Source organism: Oratosquilla oratoria, chromosome 15, assembly GCF_046742065.1.
Source record: "Oratosquilla oratoria isolate Oo_2021 chromosome 15, ASM4674206v1, whole genome shotgun sequence".
Classification (NCBI taxonomy): Eukaryota; Metazoa; Arthropoda; class Malacostraca; order Stomatopoda; family Squillidae; genus Oratosquilla; species Oratosquilla oratoria.
In genome coordinates, this window is record NC_134791.1 from 57,212,381 (window position 1) to 57,231,250 (window position 18,870).

The window sequence follows — 18,870 nt, forward strand, 5'->3', positions numbered from 1 at the left end:
TGCGGTTTATTGACATTCAAGTCACAAAGACTGTGTTTCACGCCATTGATTAAAATTTGTTATGAACATTATTTTGGGTGTAAAGTGGGGGGGCCAGGATAAAAGCTGGGCCTCTTATGTGTGTTGTTTAATCTGTGTCAGGCTTCTCACTGTATGGGCGAAAGGTTCACGCCATACGCCTTTTGCCATTCCTATGGTTTAGAAAGAATCAAAAGATCATACTTCAGATTGCTACTTCTGCATTGCAGATATAAAAAGTATAGCATCAACATTCATGCATATTGTAAAATATCCTAATTTATCATCTGCTATGAGACAAGTGCCTCACAGTCAAGACTTTCCTGTACCTGACCCTCCAAAACAAATTGAACTAAGAAATGATGAATCTAATGAGGAAGTTATGGAAAAAGAAACAGAAGGCATGTATTTTCAGCCAATCTGTTCTTCAAGCGAACCACATTTACTGAGTCAGGGAGATCTGAATGATCTTGTGCGGGGATTTGAAATTATATAATAGAAAAATAAAAAAAGAGCTTTTTGCTTTAAAGGGCTGGAATCTTCCCTAAAAGAATCCATAGTTTTTATCGTCAGCGACATTGTGATTTTGAATAGTTTTTCTCACTTGAGGATGGTGTAGTGTTTTGTAATGATGTATATTCTGTTATAGAGAAATTTAACCATAAATATGACAGGAATGAGTGGAGTTTGTTTACTCTTCAAAAGCGAGCCTGAAAGCTGGTTTGCTCCACAATGGAAATAACTTTCCTTCTGTTCCTCTGGCCCATGCAGCTAACATGAAGGAAACCTATGAGTGTATGAAGCCTCTATGGCAAAAAATTAAGTATGAAGAACACAAATGGAATATATATTGTGATCTAAAGGTTACGACAATTTTACTTGGAATGCAGCTGGATTACATAAAATTTTGTTGCTTTCTCTGTGAGTGGGACAATCAGGATAAGAAAAATCTGACCCCAGAAGAGAAGAATGCTGTCAATCCTCCTCTTGTTGATTCAGAGAAAATCTATCTGCCTCCTTTGCATATTAAGCTAGGGTTGATGAAAATGTTTGTTAAAGGTATGGGCAGAACTGGCAAGGGATTCACATATTTGAAAAATAAGTTTCCTAGAGTAAGTGATGCAAAAATCAAAGAAGATATTTTTATTGGACCATAGATCAGGGAGCTGATGAGAGACCAGAAATTTGATGAAGAGCTAAATGATCTTGAAAAAGCTGCATTGCTGTCATTTAAGAAAGTTTACTCAGAGTTTCTGAGGAATCACAAAGCAAATAGCTATTCTGAAATCATGAAAGAGCTACTGACATCCTCTTGGCGCCGTCACTGACGAATACGGTGAGAGGTTTCACAGGGACATTCTGAACATGGAAACCCGGTATCAAAGGAAGTGGAGCTTTTCAATGTTGGCTGATTACTGTTGGATACTAAAAAGGGATCTCCCAGAAGCAAAATACACTCGAAAATCACATATTTCTACATTTTAAAGGTAAGTTTCATTGAAATATCGGCCTCATTTATTATCTATAATTGTTTAAAATTTAATATGTTATTACAGAAAAAATATGCCTAGTAGAAGAATTCTGAAAACATATTTGAAATAAGCAGAAAAAATATATTAACTTTACCTTCTGATAGTGGGACAGGTAGTTTAATAAATCTTGTTAACCAGTGTAATTAGCGAAGTATTCCTTCGAGGAATTTAGGAAATTACTTGTTCTTGTAGACAAAAAAATAAAAAAAAAAAAAAAAAAAAAAAATATATATATATATATATATATATATATATATATATATATATATATACTGTATATATATATATATATATATATATATATATATATATATATATATATTGTAACCCGATCCCAAACCATCCTAACCCGGCCTTCCCTAGCCTACCTTAACCTGCGCTAACCTTTCAATCAGGCCAGGTCAGCTGGGGTAGCTGCTTCAAGAATTGAAATGGCGAGTGGTTGTGTTTCAGTGATCAGCGCCGAAGAGGTACAATCTCTACGTAATAGTATGGTTGCCTTAGAGAAGATTGTTGAGGGCCTTAAAGAGGAGTATCGAGTTCTTCGCTCGAAGACCCAAAACAAGCTCTCGCGGGTTTACAAGAAAAAGAAACGCAGAAAATGCAAGAGAAGAAGGATAGGACAGTCGCTAGATCCCTGCCCACAGCAAAGATTTTGGTTGTAGGAGATAGCCAGGTACGGTATTTAGATAGGGCCTTCTGTGACAAAGATAGGAAACATAGGGCCCAGGTATGTTTCCCCAGCGTGGGGATAAGTAATGTTAGAGACAGGATTGAAAAGTGTATAGTCGGGGAATGTGTGAAACCCATCGTTTGCTTGAGTGCTTGTGGGAATGACATAGGTAAGTTAGGGAGTGCGGAATTATTGGCGCGGTTCCGGGATGTGCTAGATAAGATCAGAAATAAGGAAGGGGTTCCTATCGTATGTAGAATCCTTCCGAGGCGTAGACTTGGAGGCATGTGGCATTCCAGGCATATTGTAATGAATTGCAGGCTGACAAAACGGTGCAAGGACAATAGATGGGCATTTGTCGACAACTGGGATCGCTTTTACAGTAGGAATCATCTATATACAAAGGACGGGGAGCACTTTGCGCCTTGAAGATTTTGACTCCTTGCTGAATCCCTTGAGCGAGAAATAGGCATCCTGCATTTGGGGGGGGGGGTAAATTACGTGGGAGACGGGGAGAACTATCGGAATATAGTTTAAGCAATAGAAACAGCTCAGTGAGGGACTGTGCAAAGAATCAACTAAGCAGGTGAGGGGAGGATAAACTAAAAGTTTACTATACAAACAGCAGAAGCGTAATAAATAAAATTAATTTACTGCGAGGCAAAGCATGCATTGAGAAATTTAATATTGTAGCTATTACTGAATCCTGGATCAATATGGCTGATAGATATTTCCTTCCGGAAATCGAGATAGAAGGATATAAGTTTTTTCACAAGGACAGGGTTGGCAGGAGTGGGGGAGGAGTAGCACTTTTCGTAAAAATACAATAAATTATATTATCAACAATTCGATTAAAGAAGAGGATAGTACGACATCTATTTAGGTGGAGATTATAAAAAAGAATAAGAAACTCATTATTGATGTCCTATATAGACCTCCTAATCTTAGCATTGAGCAGATTGAGCCCCTGATTCATAAAATTCTCTGGACGTCCGAGTACAAAAACATAGTGATCATGGAAGATTTTAATTATAGAAACATACAATTTCTTAGATGTGGGGCAGGAAATTTTCCTAAAAAAGATGGTTACTGATCCTACGAGAGGAGAGAATACTCTGGATTTACTCTTAACTAATAATGTGCACCTAACGAGTAAGGTAAACATGGGAGATAGTCTAGGCCCTAGCGATAATCAAGAAACAAAATGTAATATCAATTGGAAAGAATTAAAAAGTACGAATAACGTTCAAGTACCTGATTTCAGGAGAACCAAATTTGACAAGATGAGAGAATATATGAGACATTAGATCACTTATGGGACCGACCAAGGGGACTGTGACAAGGTCAAATACACGGTCAGTCCAGATGTCATTAGCGCGGTTAGGGGTCGGGTCACGGAGGGTATGCGTACCTTAGGTCAGGTCACTTGCGAGCGCAAGGTCAACACCCTGGTCAGTGATTTAAATGAAATGTTTAGTAATCTAACATACTTAATTCTAAATGCACAGAATAGATTTATTCCTCTCAAGTCGATACGGAAGAATAGTAATACTCCCAAATGAATTACGGACAGGTTGAAACATGAGATAGAAATAAAAAGAGGACTTTACGTAAGAATCAAGAACGGGGAACACACCTTAGATCCAAATATAACAATATGGCAAGACTGGTTAAAAAGAATGCGCGCACAGCGAAACGTAACTATGAAATTAAGGCTGCCAGACAAACGAGATCCAACCCAAAGAGCTTCTTTCATCTCTACAGAATAAAAAATAAGGAAAGAATAGGCACAATTAAAAACAACGAAAATGTCATGATAGAATAGGAAGAAAAAAGGAGTGAGGAGTTTAACAAATATTTTCTCTCGGTGTTTACTAAAGAGAGGTTACATAAGGTACCTGACTGCGATCCGATTTTCAGTGGAGGTGAAGAAAGTAAGCTATCAAATATCAACATTAGTAAGGTAGAAGTAGTCGTCAAGCAGATCAAAAGACTTAAAGCTACAAAATCCCCGGGTCCAGACAAAAAAATTCCGAGAATGCTTAGTGAGTGTAAATTTGAAATCTGCGACCAGTTAACAGCAATATTTTTTAAGTCGGTAGACATTGGTTTTGTGCCTATTGCTTGGGGACAGACAGACGTTGTTTCTGTTTTCAAAAAGGGAAATAAATTGTCTATATGCAACTACAGGTCAATCAGTTTGACATCAGTTATAGGTCAAATGCTTGAATCAATAATAGTTAATAGACTCAGAGAGCATATCGAGAGACATAATTTGATTTGTGACACACGGCATAGCTTCTCCAAGAATAAGTCATGTCTGACTAATCTTCTATCCTTTTGCACTAAAGTATATAAGGCGTCAAATAACAATGATAGCTACGATGTTATTTACCTTAACTTAAGCAAAGCATTCGACAAGATGCCCCACCAGAGACTACTAAATAAAATCAAAGCCCATGGCATAGGAGGAAAAGTGTTAGAATGGATTAGAGCTTGGGTCAGTGACAGAAAACAGAGGGTCACCAAAGATGGTGTAAAATCCAGGTGGGGGAGTTTTTCTAGTGGGGTCCCCCAGGGATCGTTTTTTGGGTCTGTTATTGTTGATTATGTATATAAATGACTTGGACAATGGTATTAATAACGATGTAACCGTTTGATAAATGATAGCCAGCATGGTTTCAGACGGAAACGTTCTTGCGTGACTAACTTACTCGAATTCTACAACACAGTTATCTCGAATTATGACAAAAGAAACAATATAGATCTAGTATATCTAGGCTTTGCAAAAGCTTTTGATACCGTCCCACACGAAAGACTACTTACTAAATTAGCTTTGCATGGAATAAGTGGTAGCCTATTAGATTGGACTAGTAATTGGTTGAATGGTCGAAAACAGAGAGTTGTTTTAAATGGACAAACTTCTGGATGGAAAAGTGTTACAAGTGGAGTTCCTCAGGGTTCCGTTCTTGGGCCACTTCTATTCATAGTATATATAAATGATATAGACCATGGACTAAAATCTACTGTTTCCAAATGTGCTGAGTGGCAAATGATCACTCAAACCAATTAGATGTTCAAGAAGATTTAGATAAATTACAGCAATGGTCTGAAAAGTGGCTAATGAAATTTAACACAAGTAAATGCAAGGTAATGCACATAGGTAAAAATAACAGTAAGTACGATTACAAGTTATTTGGAAATTCGTTAACAAAAATGGATAGTGAAAAAGATCTCGGCGTAATTATCAGTAACGACCTCAAATCATCCAAGCAGTGTATTTCAGCCTCTGAGAAAGCAAATAAGATTCTAGGACTGATTGCGCGATCTTTTGATTTCAAAAGTCCATCACTCATTAACAAGCTATATAAATCGTTAGTTCGTCCACATTTGGAATATGCTGTTTCCGTATGGTCACCGAATCTCATTAAAGACATTGACAGACTGGAAAAGTGCAACGGCGAGCCACAAAACTGATTCCAAATATCAAAAAGAAATCATACGAAAATCAACTAAAACATATGAATCTGTTTTCCCTAAAAAAGCGTAGACTCAAAAGTGACTTGATACAGGTCTTTAAAATTCTAAAGGGAATTGACAACATCAAAAGTGACCAAATTTTTACATTGAATGAGAATCAGACAAGAAACAATGGTCTCAAACTGTCTGGAAATAGATTCAATTTGGAAGTAGGTAGAAACAACTTTGCCAACCGTGTAGTTAATGAATGGAATAAACTTCCTGCACAGGTAGTGCAATGTAGTTCAGTTCGAAGCTTTAAGAATCATTTAGATAAATACCTAAGTAAGATGCTGTAATGATTATAATTTATCTTATATTGTTTGTTTTTGTTTTGTTATCATTTGTCTGTCTGATTTCCATTTATTATTAGTTATATGTCAATTTATTATTATTTACTATTTACCTGTTTGTTTATTATTTAACTATACCTATGCATTTATTTATGTATTTTAATTGTTATTTACATTATCATAGTTTTTATTTATTATTTTATTATTATGATTTTTTTCGCATCCGAACTAGATATGGATCAAAAGGTCTCCTGTCGGCATGCTCCGCCTTTGTAATCCTTTGTATGTTAGTATGTTTGCGGTCGACACTAAAATAGGACGCCTAATTAGGTCAGGAGAAGACGCCGAGATTCTGCAGGATGATCTTAACAAATTGTTCACATGGTCAGTGAAATGGCAAATGATCTTCAATATATCAAAGTGGAGCGTGTTAAACGTGGGGCTACACAACCCTAAAAATATACATAGCTTAGATAACACGTTTTTAGAGAAAACTGAGTGCGAGAGAGACTTGGGAGTTCTAGTGAGTCCTGACCTTAAATCTAGGAAATAGTGCATTAGCGCCAGGAATAAAGCTAACAGAGCATTAGGTTTCATTGTTGGGGCAGTTACGAATAGAAGTACAGAGCCATTTATCAAACTCCATCTAGCGTTAGTTAAACCCATCCTTGAGTATGCGGTACAGTTTTGGTCTCCGTCCTATAGAATGGACATCAATTCAATAGAATCAATACAGAGGAAAAATCTACCTTACGAAGAGAGGCTTGGGCACTTTAACTTACACTGTCTGGAAAGACGCAGAGTGCAGGGTGATCTAATAGAGGTGTTTAAGTGAATCAAAGGCTTTAACAAGGGTGACGCAAACATGGTCATCATATTACCAAAACAGGGCAGGACTCGCAGTAGTGGATTTAAACAGGACAAATTTAGATTTAAGAAGGAAATAGGCAAGAATTAATTTACCAATAGGGTGGTGAACGAATGGGATAGACTTAATAACCATGTAGTGAGCGCTGAAACTATCAGTTGTTTTAAGAAACGGTTAGACAACTTTATGGATGGGGATGACAGATGATAATGGACGTGGAACTGCCTTGTGTAGGCCTCATGGTCTTTTGAAGTCTCCTTCATTCTTATATTCTTATTAACCTATCTTAACTTGCACTGACCTATCTTGACCTGCATTAACCTATCTTGACCTGAACTAACCTATCTTAACTTGCATTAACCTATCTTTATTTGCACTAGCCTATCTTAACCTGCATCACCATATCTTAACCTGCACTAACTTATCCTGACTTATCCTAACCTATCTGAAGCTACCCTAACCTACCCTAACCTATCTGAACCTACTTGTACCTATCCTAACCTACTCTAATGAACCTTAACATACCCTAACCTGTACAATACTGAACTGAACACATTTGTCCAACTTTTTTACCTACTCATCTGCATTTCGCACCCCCCCTACCTCATCGATCAGCCTAGTGTTACAGATCGTATTCGTCATTTTAAAAGCTCGTTACCGCCCTGGGTCAGAATGTATTATCCATTCATCAGATAAGCCTCGTTAGGTTATAAGAAAACTATGAATCTGAAATATTTCCATGGATCGTTCGCACCCCATGGAAAAGCCTTCATCAACTGCTCAACTTGGTATAACGACTATGAAATTAAGCAATGTCTCGGTTACCATCTTTCTTCTGGAACCCCAAGAAGCCACTTACGCCAGGAACACCAGGAGACCCTAAAAAGAGAAATACTCATAGAGAACACTGATATCATCACACCATGCCCAGATGCAAGCCGTCTTCCCATCCTTGAAGTCCTAACCATTAAAGAAATAGAGCCTAATCTCAACTTAGTTATCAGACCAGCAAACATTACCCAGCATGAGAAGAAACACGGCCCCTGGAATCAGCCAATCAGCTACAAGGACAAACGAGGTAGACGATCAGACACCAAAAAGCTAGCATTCCCACCTCTTCCAACGCCACTAAAGAAGAGTAAATTCGAATTCAAATCGCGATAGAGCAGCTCAAATGAACTATGGTGAAATAATTTCGGAAAAACAAAATGCTGAATTATCCTAAACTTTTAACGACACATGTTGAAAAGAAAACCTGCCCGCCTTTACTCTTAATATGTGTATATATATATATATATATATATATATATATATATATATATATATATATATATATATATATATATATATGAGAGAGTGATAGGTTGGGAAGGGTAAATGAAGATGGGCTTTTAGAATACGTCCTAACGTTTCGGTCATTATGGCCTTCTTCAGAGGACTCGCTGTGTTACCTTTTTTTTTTTTTTTTTTTTTTTGCGTCCCAGCGGAGGTATCCGATTTAGGGACTGTATTTTAGCTTGCGGTGGTGTTGTGAGTTCGGGGGGGGGGGGGGTTGCTCCTGACAGGAGCATGTGCCGGAGGGAACGGTTTATGTGTAGATGTGATGGAGTGTTTAAGATGATCCTTCTTTTTTTAGAGGAGGGCTCCTACTGGGGAGGAGCACGTTAGCTGGGCTGCCAGGACGATATGGGTGTGGCCTGAATCCGTGGTGGTGTTGGCCCGGAGGCGGTCCAGGGCTGTAGAAGGGTCGCCGAGAAGGTCTCGTAGAGGGAGGAAGTGGTCCTTCAGCGTGGAGCAGAAGAAGAGGCAGTGCTAGAAGGACACCGGTTCGGTGCCGCGGGTGCAGGTAGGCTGTAGGAATTTGGTCCACCAGTGGTTGACCCGGATCCTGGAAATAGCAGAAGATATGTGAGGAGGTAGTGAGCAAGAGGCCGAGGCCTTAGTCATAGGGCGAGTAGTGGGCCATCCCCGGGAGGCTGCGGTGGCGTCGTAGTCCGACTCCCAGATGTCCCAGGAAGCTTGTTCTATCCTGCGGAAAGCGTCGCAGGCCGTGAGCTGAAACACGACCCGGTTTTCCTCTGGCAGTAGAGCGCCTCGTTTGGCGACGCTATCCGCCATTTCATTTCCATGTAGTCCCACGTGGGATGGGACCCACTGGAAACGGAGGCGGACGCCTAGATTTGTGGCCTCAGTCGAGAGGCGTAGTATGTCGTCGAGGAGTTCGGGCCTCGACTCGTAGTATGCTCCCTGCAGGATAATCAGGCTTGTTCGGGAGTCAGAGAGGATGGTGACTCGTGGTGGAGGTTGGGGTAGGTTGATGACCTTGACCACTGCTTCTCGGATGGCGACGAGCTCGGCCGTTTGGATAGTGGTGGGGGGAAGCTTCACCGAGAAGGATTCGTTTGTTGGCTGCAGGAAGACTCCCGCTTTAGTGCGGCCGTCCTCACGGACGGAGCCATCTGTGTAGACGAGGAAGTCTTCCGCATATTTTCTCGCCAGTAACTCTCGGGTCCGCATTAACAGCAGGTGGGGGCTGTCGTCGCGGTTTAGTCCGGGGATGCCAGGTGTGACGTCGGGAGGGTCCAGGTCCCAGGGAGGAACAGGGTCGAATTGATGCTGGGATACAAGCCTTCGGTCGTCCGGTAGAAGTCCGGCTGCGAGACAGATGTCCTTTATTGAGCTGGGCAGGCCTTGAATAAGAGCTGTAGTCTGGTTTTCGACCCAGCATCTGTCAGTTCCGCATCCGTAGAGTTTGGGACCCTCGCGGAGCCAAAAAGGTATCTGCAGGCTTCCCGCTTGAGACGATGCCGGAAAGGAAGGATCCCAGCTTCGCTGTATACTTACTCCTGCGGGACTGATGTCGGTAGACCGAGCGCTAGGCGGAGTGCTTGGCACTCGATCCGTGTCATGTTGCGTAGGGGCGCCAAAGAGGAGTCGAGAGCGCACAAGACTCTGGACTATGGGAATAAGGGTGGCACGGTGCTTACTCCAGGACTCGTGTCGGATAGCCCGAACCAGGTTGAGTGCTCGTCTAGCGTTTCGGGAGACCTGTTGGATGTGCTTGGTCCACCGTCCGTCTCTCTGGAAAATAACTCCCAGGTATCGAGCTGAGGCCGTGGGCTTCACAGGTGAGCCACAGACTGTGATGTGGTTCCAGTTGGGATACTCTTCCCTATTGTAGCCAACTTGATGTACAGGCATGTTCACCGTTTTGGTCGAGGAGAGTGAGAATCCCAGGCTCGTGAGTTGTGCCACAACCAGCTCTATTTGGCTTTGGAATACCCGAAGTTCCGCTTTATGTTGTGCAGAGTCCCGCTTGGGACACCTGTGACTGGACTTGCGCCATAGTGCTACATCGTCGGCATAGGCAGTGACGACCGTGTCGCTATGTTACATCGTGATCACAAATTTTATACTTGCAGTGGGAGGAACTCGCCAAGCTTCGAGTGTCAGGTCTTTTCCAGAGCGTTGATTATTAGGAGACTGCTTTGGAAAGGCATATAAATCCTTCTCTATCGTTGTTGTTCATTTGGGTATTTATATGAGCATCTTCCACCGTCTTTCTCATTTTCTTCTGTAGTCCCTTATGTAAGATCTCGACTTTGTCCCAATCAGGTAGGTTGCTGCACTGTTCGAGGTGGCGAACAAGTGAGTTAGATGTCCTGTGTGCTCTTAAATAATTTTTTATGTTCGCTTAGTCTTTTTTCAATCCCTCGACCTGATTCACCGATGTATGCTAGGGGACAGCCGCTACATGGGATGCGATAAATCACACTGAGGTTGTTGTGATTATCAGTGTGGTCTTTAATAATTTTTCCTATTTCATTAGAGGAAGCCTTAGCAATTTTTATCACACCTTTCAATAAATACCTATCAATATCCTCGGTGATCTTAAAATTAGGTACAGTTATGAAATGTGGCGTGACATGATCTTTCGTTATTGTATGGACGATTGGTCCGGATGCCTGGACGTTTGGTCCGTTGGATAGGGAGAAAAAGATAGCTGCAGTGGGAAATGCTAAGAAAATGAGAGTGATGAGTGAGGAAAATGGAGGAGAAATAAGGAAGGGTGAAGTGAAGGCAGTTGTTAAGATGATGAAAACAGGTAAGGCAACTGGTCTGGATGGATGCCATGCAGAATGTCTAATAAAAGGAGGTACAGTGATGGTGGACTGGCTGGTGAGGTTATTTAATGTTTGTTGGAGAGAAGGTAGAGTGCCGTAGGACTGAAGGAGTGCCTGTATAGTTCCACTTTACAAGGGAAAAGGGGACAAGTGTGAATGTAGTGGTTTTAGAGGGATTAGCTTGTTAAGTGTAGTTGGGAAGGCTTATGGGAGGATCTTGATTGAGAGGATTAGGAGAGGAACAGAAGGAGTAATTGGTGAGGAACAGTGTGGATTTAGGACGGGTAGAGGTTGTGTAGATCAGATCTTTGTGGTAAGACAGATATGTGAGAAAGCTATAGGAAAGGGGAAGGATGTTTTTTGGGCTTTTATGGATCTGGAAAAGGCTTACGACAGGGTAGACAGAAAGGCACTGTGGGAGGTTTTGCAGATATACGGGATAGGAGGAAAGCTTCTAGGAGCTGTCAAGAGTTTTTATGAGGGTAATAGAGCTTGTGTCAGGATTGGAAATGGAGAGAGTGAGTGGTTTGAGGTAAAGGTGGGACTTCGTCAGGGATGCGTTATGTCGCCCTGGCTGTTCAACTTATACATGGATGGGGTAGTGCGAGAGGTAAATGCAAGGGTAGTGGGTCAGGGATTGGAGATGGTTAAAGAAAATGGAGAAAAGTGGGAGGTGAGCCAGCTGTTGTTTGCGGACGACACTGCGATTGTGGCAGGATCGGAGGAGGGACTGAGGAAGTTAGTGACAGAGTTTGGGAGAGTGTGTGATAGAAGAAAGCTGAAGATAAATGTGGGTAAAAGTAAGGTGATGAGATGTTCAAGGGGTGAAAGTGGTAGAAATCTGGAAGTGAGCATTAAGGGAGAGCGACTGGAGGAAGTGGATAGTTTTAGATACTTGGGTGCAAATGTGGCAGGAAAAGGTGGAATGAGGATGGAGGTAGAATGTAGATTGAGATAAGCGAGTAAATGCCTTAGTGGATTAAAAAGTGTAATGAGGAATAGACATTTGGGAATGGATGCTAAGAGGAGACTGTATGAAGGAGTGATTGTGCCAACAGCACTGTATGGGGCAGAAACATGGAACATAAGAGAGGAAGAGAGGAGTTTGAATGGGTTTGAGATGAGATGTCTGAGTAGTATGATGGGGGTTACTACGATAGATAGAGTGAGAAATGAGGAGGTGAGGAGGAGAACAGGGGTGGAAAGGAAGTTGGGAAATAGGGTTGATGAAAGAATATTAGAATGGTTTGGACACATGGAAAGAATGAGTAAAAGAGGTATGGAAGGCAGATATGGAGGGAGTGAACATGATGGGACGTCCTGGGATGAGGTGGATGGATGGGGTGAAGGGGGGCTTTGGGGAAGAGGGGAATGTCTGTTGAGGAAGGACGGGAGAGGACAGAAGACAGAGGTGAATGGAGAATGGTTGTATATGGATGATGTTGTGATGCATGAGGTGGAATGGGCGGGGGGATGGGGGGTGAGGTAGTATGTGTGAGCAAAATTTGATGCAGCCCGAAGGGATTTCTCCCCGTCTTCTCCTTTTATGCATGGGGGGACGGAGAGTGGGAGGGTCGACGATTTAATGAAGCGGCCTTGCTGTGGATGTGCTGTGTCTTGCGACACTGCTTCTGACCCAGGGCAGTGGACAAGGTGCAGGGATGACCCGTCATCCAGGTGCTAAAATAACAGGGAGGGTGGAGGGGTGTGGAGTGTATTCAGGGATGGAATGGGTGGGAATGATTTTATGCCTTTTCCTTTTTGGCTACCTCCCTTGTAAGGGGGAAAAAGCCTTGGTATTTGTATGTATTATCATTATTGTTATTATCATTTTTATTATCACTATTTTTATTGTTGTTGTTGTTGCTATTGTTTTTATTATCTAATCTTATTTTATTTCTGTTTAGTTTAGTTTATGTATTCATTTATTTACTTTTTTTTCATTTTTATTTATTTATTTATCTATTTATTTTTTTCTGCTTTCACAGATTTCTGTCCATCTTGGCCCCGGACTCTAGACTGGGAGAAACGAAGGAATTTCTGTTACCACCACGAGGGCTATGGGGACCTCTGCTCGTGCGACAACCCGCATCCTCTTCAGTTCAACCCAGAAGAGGTATAAAAAAAAAAAAAAAAAAAAAAAAGTCACTGTCCCTTATACCTACCCTTTTACAAACACAAACACAAACACTCTCTCTCTCTCTCTCTCTCTCTCTCTCTCTCCCTCTCACTGGATCGCTCTCTGTCTTCCTCTCTTTTTCTCTCGCTGTCTCTCTCTTTCTCTCTGTGTTTCCTTTTTCACCAATTTATTAGTTTCTGTCTTTCCTTTACTGTCTTTTCTTTTCTGTCTCTCTCTTTGTCTTTGTCTTTTCATGACTTCATTTATCCTTTTTGTCTGACTTTTTCTGTTCTTTTCTTTTTATTTTCTCAGACACCTATACACACACAGATACACGTACGCACACATACACACACGTACGCACACATACACACACACACATACACACACACGTCGGTCGAAGTGACAATGAAGTTTGGAACTCCAGGAAAACTTCAAGTTTAATCGATCTCAACAACGAGGGAGTACCTTTGTTGTATTGGTAGGGAATGGGAAAACTCGTGGTGTAGTGGGAGGTTGAAGAATAAGGAGAAAGAGAGGGATTACTGAGGAAAATGGAAGGAAATGAGGAGGGGGACGAACGGGCCCCGGATGTTAGAAGGGGTGTAAACAAAAGGGGTGTGTAAGAGGCCGGTAGATGGAGGTTGATGGAGGTAGAAAAATTGGGTAGATGGAGAGGTAGATCGAGGGGTAGAAGGACAGGAAGGAAACTTTATAGTCTTTTTATTAGGTTGTTATGATACAGTGGCCGACTGCGCCGACTGCGAGTTGTTGAGTTGGGGAGTGGTGGAGTTGCCGTCCTGTCTAGGTAAACAACGACCGACGGGAGGGTTTAGTCGTTGCATATTGATACACAGTGGTGACTGATTATAATAATGCTGATATAACAAAAATTGTAAGCGTACAAGTCATTTCCGTTGCGACATAATGCTTATGTGGCAGTGTTACTTGAAGGACTAAAACAGCCTCTCGGATTGGAGAAAAGGTGGAGGAGGAGAAATACGAGGAGAAATATTACTGGACAAGGGGAAAAGGGCACGCCCTTAAGGTGTGGCACTTGTTTGAGAAGTAAAAGACTATTGGATGAATGAAAGAGTGACGTCTGAACGAAGGTGGCTTGACGTAATGGAGAGGACAACCAAGGGGGACTCTCTGGGTGTACCTGATTAGATCAAGAAGCAGAAAAATTACACCCTCTATTTTATTCACCCTCAAGCGGAACTTAGGCATGGGGCCTACTTAATAAGAAGAACCTGGACATGAGTGAAACTTAAGAATTTAACAAGAAAACTCTAGAAAATTACTGAAACGGGCAGAGACAGCAAAGAGGGGGAAAACAGTGGTGACTACCGAGGGGGTGAAACAGGGTGCAGAACACACAGACGAGGAAGAACAAGTAAGCAGAAGTGTCAAAAGCAGAAATATAGATAATAGCAACTCAATGGAAAGAGAAGATAACTGCTTTTATGGATTTAATGAGAGAACGTGACAACCTCCCCCGACTAGTAAATCTAGAGGAGAAACTAAAAAAAAAAAAAAAAAAAAATGAACGAAGCATGGCAGGTTAGGTTTAACAAATTAACACTAGTTACCCAAAGAGTTGATAAACTGGAAGAACTAAAAAAGGAGAATCAGAACCTAACTAAAGAAACAGAAGAATTAAAAAGACAATTAAAAGAAGTAAAAGATGAGAATGAGGAATTAAAGAAGAATAATCAAGAGAATAAAGAGTCCATAGCAAAAGAAGCACAGGGTTGGAGAAAAGTCTAAGAGAACAACAAAATTGTATTTAGAGATATAGTGACACAACAGATGAAAGAACAAATTAAGGACACAGTTATTAAAGTGATAAGAGGAAAGGAGAACATAGTAAGAGACTTAGCGGACAAAATAAATGTATAATTATATAAGGGATGGAAGAGAAGCTTAATCCAAATAGGATCACAATAGTAAAAGAGAAGAAGGAAAAGGTAAACAAGATATTAGAAGTAACTCACGAATATGGACAAGAAACAGGGAAAGAAATTGAAGAAATATTTAGACTAGGAAAATATAATACAGATAAGACCAGACCAATTGAGATCAAATTCAGGTCACAAACGACAGCAGAGAATATCTTAGTAAAAACAGGGAAACTAGCAGTGATCAATATAAACAGGTATGGATAAAAAGAGAAATGAATAAAGAGGAAAGAGAGGATGAGAAAACAAAAAGACTAGAAGCTAAAAAAAAAAAAAACAGTCAGAGAAAAGAGAAGTTTTATTGGAGAGTAGTGGATATAAAAGTGAGGAAATGGTTCATAGCGGAGAAAAACGGAAAGGAAACAGAAAACACGATGGAAGTAGCAGAAACTTAAAAGTGTCTTACACAAACATAGATGGCTTACTTACAGGCTTGAATGAACTGAATGATTGCCTGAAGAAAAAAAAAAAAAAAAATTGAAAGGTCCACTACTACCCAACAGTGTAGGACATGGTGCATATAGTTATTGGATTAGGAACAGAGAGGTAACAAGGGGGTAGAGTTATGTTCCTGACTAAGAAGGATGTAAATGTAAGGAATGTCACATATGGAAAGAATAGAATGGAGATGATTATGATGGATATGGAGGACAGGGATGGGAAGAGCAGGAAGTTTGTAGTAAATTATGTGCCTCCTAAAACGACTTCGTGGGAAGAGAGAGAACACAAAAATATGTTAGAAGACATAAGGATAACACTAAATAAGATAATGGAAGATAGAGGAAGAATAGTTATAATGGGTGACTTTAATTGTAAAGAAATCTGCTGGGAAGAGATGACAGTGAAGATTGCAGACAACCTATGGGGAAAAGTACTACTTGATATGATTATAGAACATATAATGACGCAATGGATACAAGAGAATACTAGGAATAGAAATGAGGAAGAAACATCGAGACTGAACCTAATAATCACATCAGAACCCGCAATAGTGGACAAGATTGAATATAAGACGCCAATGAATAAGTGACCACATATTGGTTGAACTGAAACTAAATGAGGAAAAATACATGAAAAACGAACTATATGGAAAGGGAAGATTGATGTATGAATTTTTTTTTCTATAAAATAAGAGAATTCTTTCAAAAAGGAGACTGGGAAAGGATACACAAGGAGGAAACAACAGTAGAAGAGAAGTGGAATATTTTGACAAAATTTATAAAGAAGGAGTGGAAAAGCATGTTCCAAGTCAAAAACAAGAAAAAGTATATGTAAAGTGCTGGTACAACAAAAGATGTAAGGCGATAAACGACAAAAGGAATAAAGCTTGGATAAAATGGAAAAAAAGACCTGAAAATGGAAAATATATACTTGTTATAGAAATGAATATGTACAAGTGTGCAGAGCAGAAAATAGAAAATACGAAAAAGATATAGAAAAATGTAAAGATCAACCAAAACTATTTTACAGATTTGTAAACAATAAACTGAAAAACAAACAAGAATGAGAGAAACTACGACAAAGAGGAGTTGAATACACAGAGGAAATAGAAATGGCAGAAAATATGAACAAGCATTTTAAATCGGTGTTTACAAGGGAGAACATACAGCCTAGAGATATCGAGTGGGAGAAAGTCTCCCCTATGGAAGAGATAGAAGTAACAAGGGGTGAAATAATGAATCACTTGAGTAATCTCGATGTCAGAAAATTGCATGGACCAGATGAAATGGCAAATTGGATTTTGAGAGAATGCAGGAATGAACTAACAGACAAAATACGTAGTCTAATAAGCAGTTCATTGAAAGAAGGAAAAGTTCCAGAAGATTGGAAAAGAGCAAATATAGTACCAATATATAAAGGGGGAAACAAGGAAGACCCTACTAACTATAGACCGGTCTCTCTTACAAGTACGATAGCTTAAAATTTGTGAAAGAATTATCAAAAGTAGATGGGTAAGGCATTTGGAAAAAACAACGTACTAAATTACAGCAATGGTCTGAAAAGTGGCTAATGAAATTTAACACAAGTAAATGCAAGGTAATGCACATAGGTAAAAATAACAGTAAGTACGATTTAAAGTTATTTGGAAATTCGTTAACAAAAGTGAATAGTGAAAAAGATCTCGCCGTAATTATCAGTAACGACCTCAAATCATCCAAGCAGTGTATTTCAGCCTCTGAGAAAGCAAATAAGATTCTGGGACTGATTGCGCGATCTTTTGATTTCAAAAGTCCATCACTCATTAACAAACTATATAAATCGTTAGTTCGTCCACATTATGAATATGCTGTTTCCGTATGGTCACCGAATCTCATTAAAGACATTGACAGACTGGAAAAAGTACAACGGCGAGCCACAAAACTGATTCCAAATATCAAAAAGAAATCATACGAAAATCAACTAAAACACATGAATCTGTTTTCCCTAAAAAAGCGTAGACTCAGAGGTGACTTGATACAGGTCTTTAAGATTTTAAAGGGAATTGACAACATCAAAAGAGACAAATTTTTCACATTGAATGAGAATCAGACAAGAAACAATGGTCTCAAACTGTCTGGAAATAGATTCAATTTGGAAGTAGGTAGAAACAACTTTGCCAACCGTGTAGTTAATGAATGGAATAAAGTTCCTGCACAGGTAGTGCAATGTAGTTCAGTTCGAAGCTTTAAGAATCATTTAGATAAATACCTAAGTAAGATGCTGTAATGATTATAATTTATCTTATATTATTTGTTTTGTTTTGTTATCATTTGTCTGTCTGATTTTCATTTATCATTAGTTATATGTCAATTTATTATTATTTACTATTTACCTGTTTGTTTATTATTCAACTATACCTATGCATTTATTCATGTATTTAATTTGTTATTTACATTATTATAGTTTTTATTTATTATCTTATTATTAATATGTTTTTTTTCGCATCCGACCTAGATATGGATCAAAAGGTCTCCTGTCGGCATGCTCCGCCTTTGTAATCCTTTGTAATCCAATGCAATTTGGGTTTAGACAAGGACGATCATGCGTCACAACCTTAATGTGTTTCCATTCAAGGATAATAGATGTAATACAAGAAAGAGAAGGATGGGCTGATTGTGCATTTCTAGACCCGAAAAAAACTTTTGATAAGGTGCCAAATAAGAAATTGCTAAAGAAATTAAAAACTGCAGGAGGAATACAGGTCAAACTGCTGAAGTGGATGGAAGACTTCTTGCATGAAAGAAAAATGAGAGTGGTGATAAAAGACAAACACTCTATTTAGGTTGAAGTGATTAGTGGAGTTCCACAAGGAACAGTTCTGGCCCCAATAATGTTTGCTATATATATTAATGATATGGATAAAAGAATTGAAAGTTATATGAGCTTCTTTGCGGACGATGCAAATTTGTTGAAAAAAATGAACACTGTAGAAGATAGTGAGTCGCTGCAGAGTGATCTCAATAAAGTATGGGAATGGAGTAGGAAGTGGGAGATGGAATTCAATATTAAGAAGTGTAGTATACTGGAATTAAAAAAAAAAAGAAGGAATAGTGGGATCGTATAAATTGGGAGAGGAAGAAATTAGAAAAATTGAAAATGAGAAGGACCTGGGAGTCATTATTATGAATAACATGTCCCCTGAGAAACATATAAACAACATTTTTGGAGAAGCTTATAATTTGATAAGAATAATCAAAGTGGCATTTACATACCTGGACGGAGAAATGGTGAAGAAAATACTGGTTACTTTGATAAGACCAAGATTGGAGTATGCAGGGACGAC

The 18,870-nt window shown here is 39.7% G+C and overlaps 1 protein-coding gene across 1 annotated transcript; it reads right to left on the reverse strand.

Annotated features, from left to right (window-relative positions):
• Positions 1-8,842: 8,842 nt before the first annotated feature.
• On the reverse strand, positions 8,843-10,104 carry LOC143033175 (uncharacterized). Its single transcript, XM_076198371.1, has 2 exons — positions 9,043-10,104; positions 8,843-8,932 (listed from the first exon to the last, which is right to left on the reverse strand). Exons 1-2 carry the CDS (start codon positions 10,102-10,104, stop codon positions 8,843-8,845), a joined length of 1,152 nt encoding a protein of 383 aa, XP_076054486.1.
• Between the last annotated feature and the right edge of the window lie 8,766 nt (positions 10,105-18,870).

Excerpts from the sequence above, each read along its gene's own strand:
- LOC143033175 (XM_076198371.1), bottom strand. The coding sequence starts at position 10,104 with ATGCCTGTACATCAAGTTGGCTACAATAGGGAAGAGTATCCCAACTGG. Across the intron at positions 8,933-9,042 it reads TCCAGTGGGTCCCATCCCAC|GATAGAACAAGCTTCCTGGG; the intron begins GTGGGACTACAT and ends CGCTTTCCGCAG.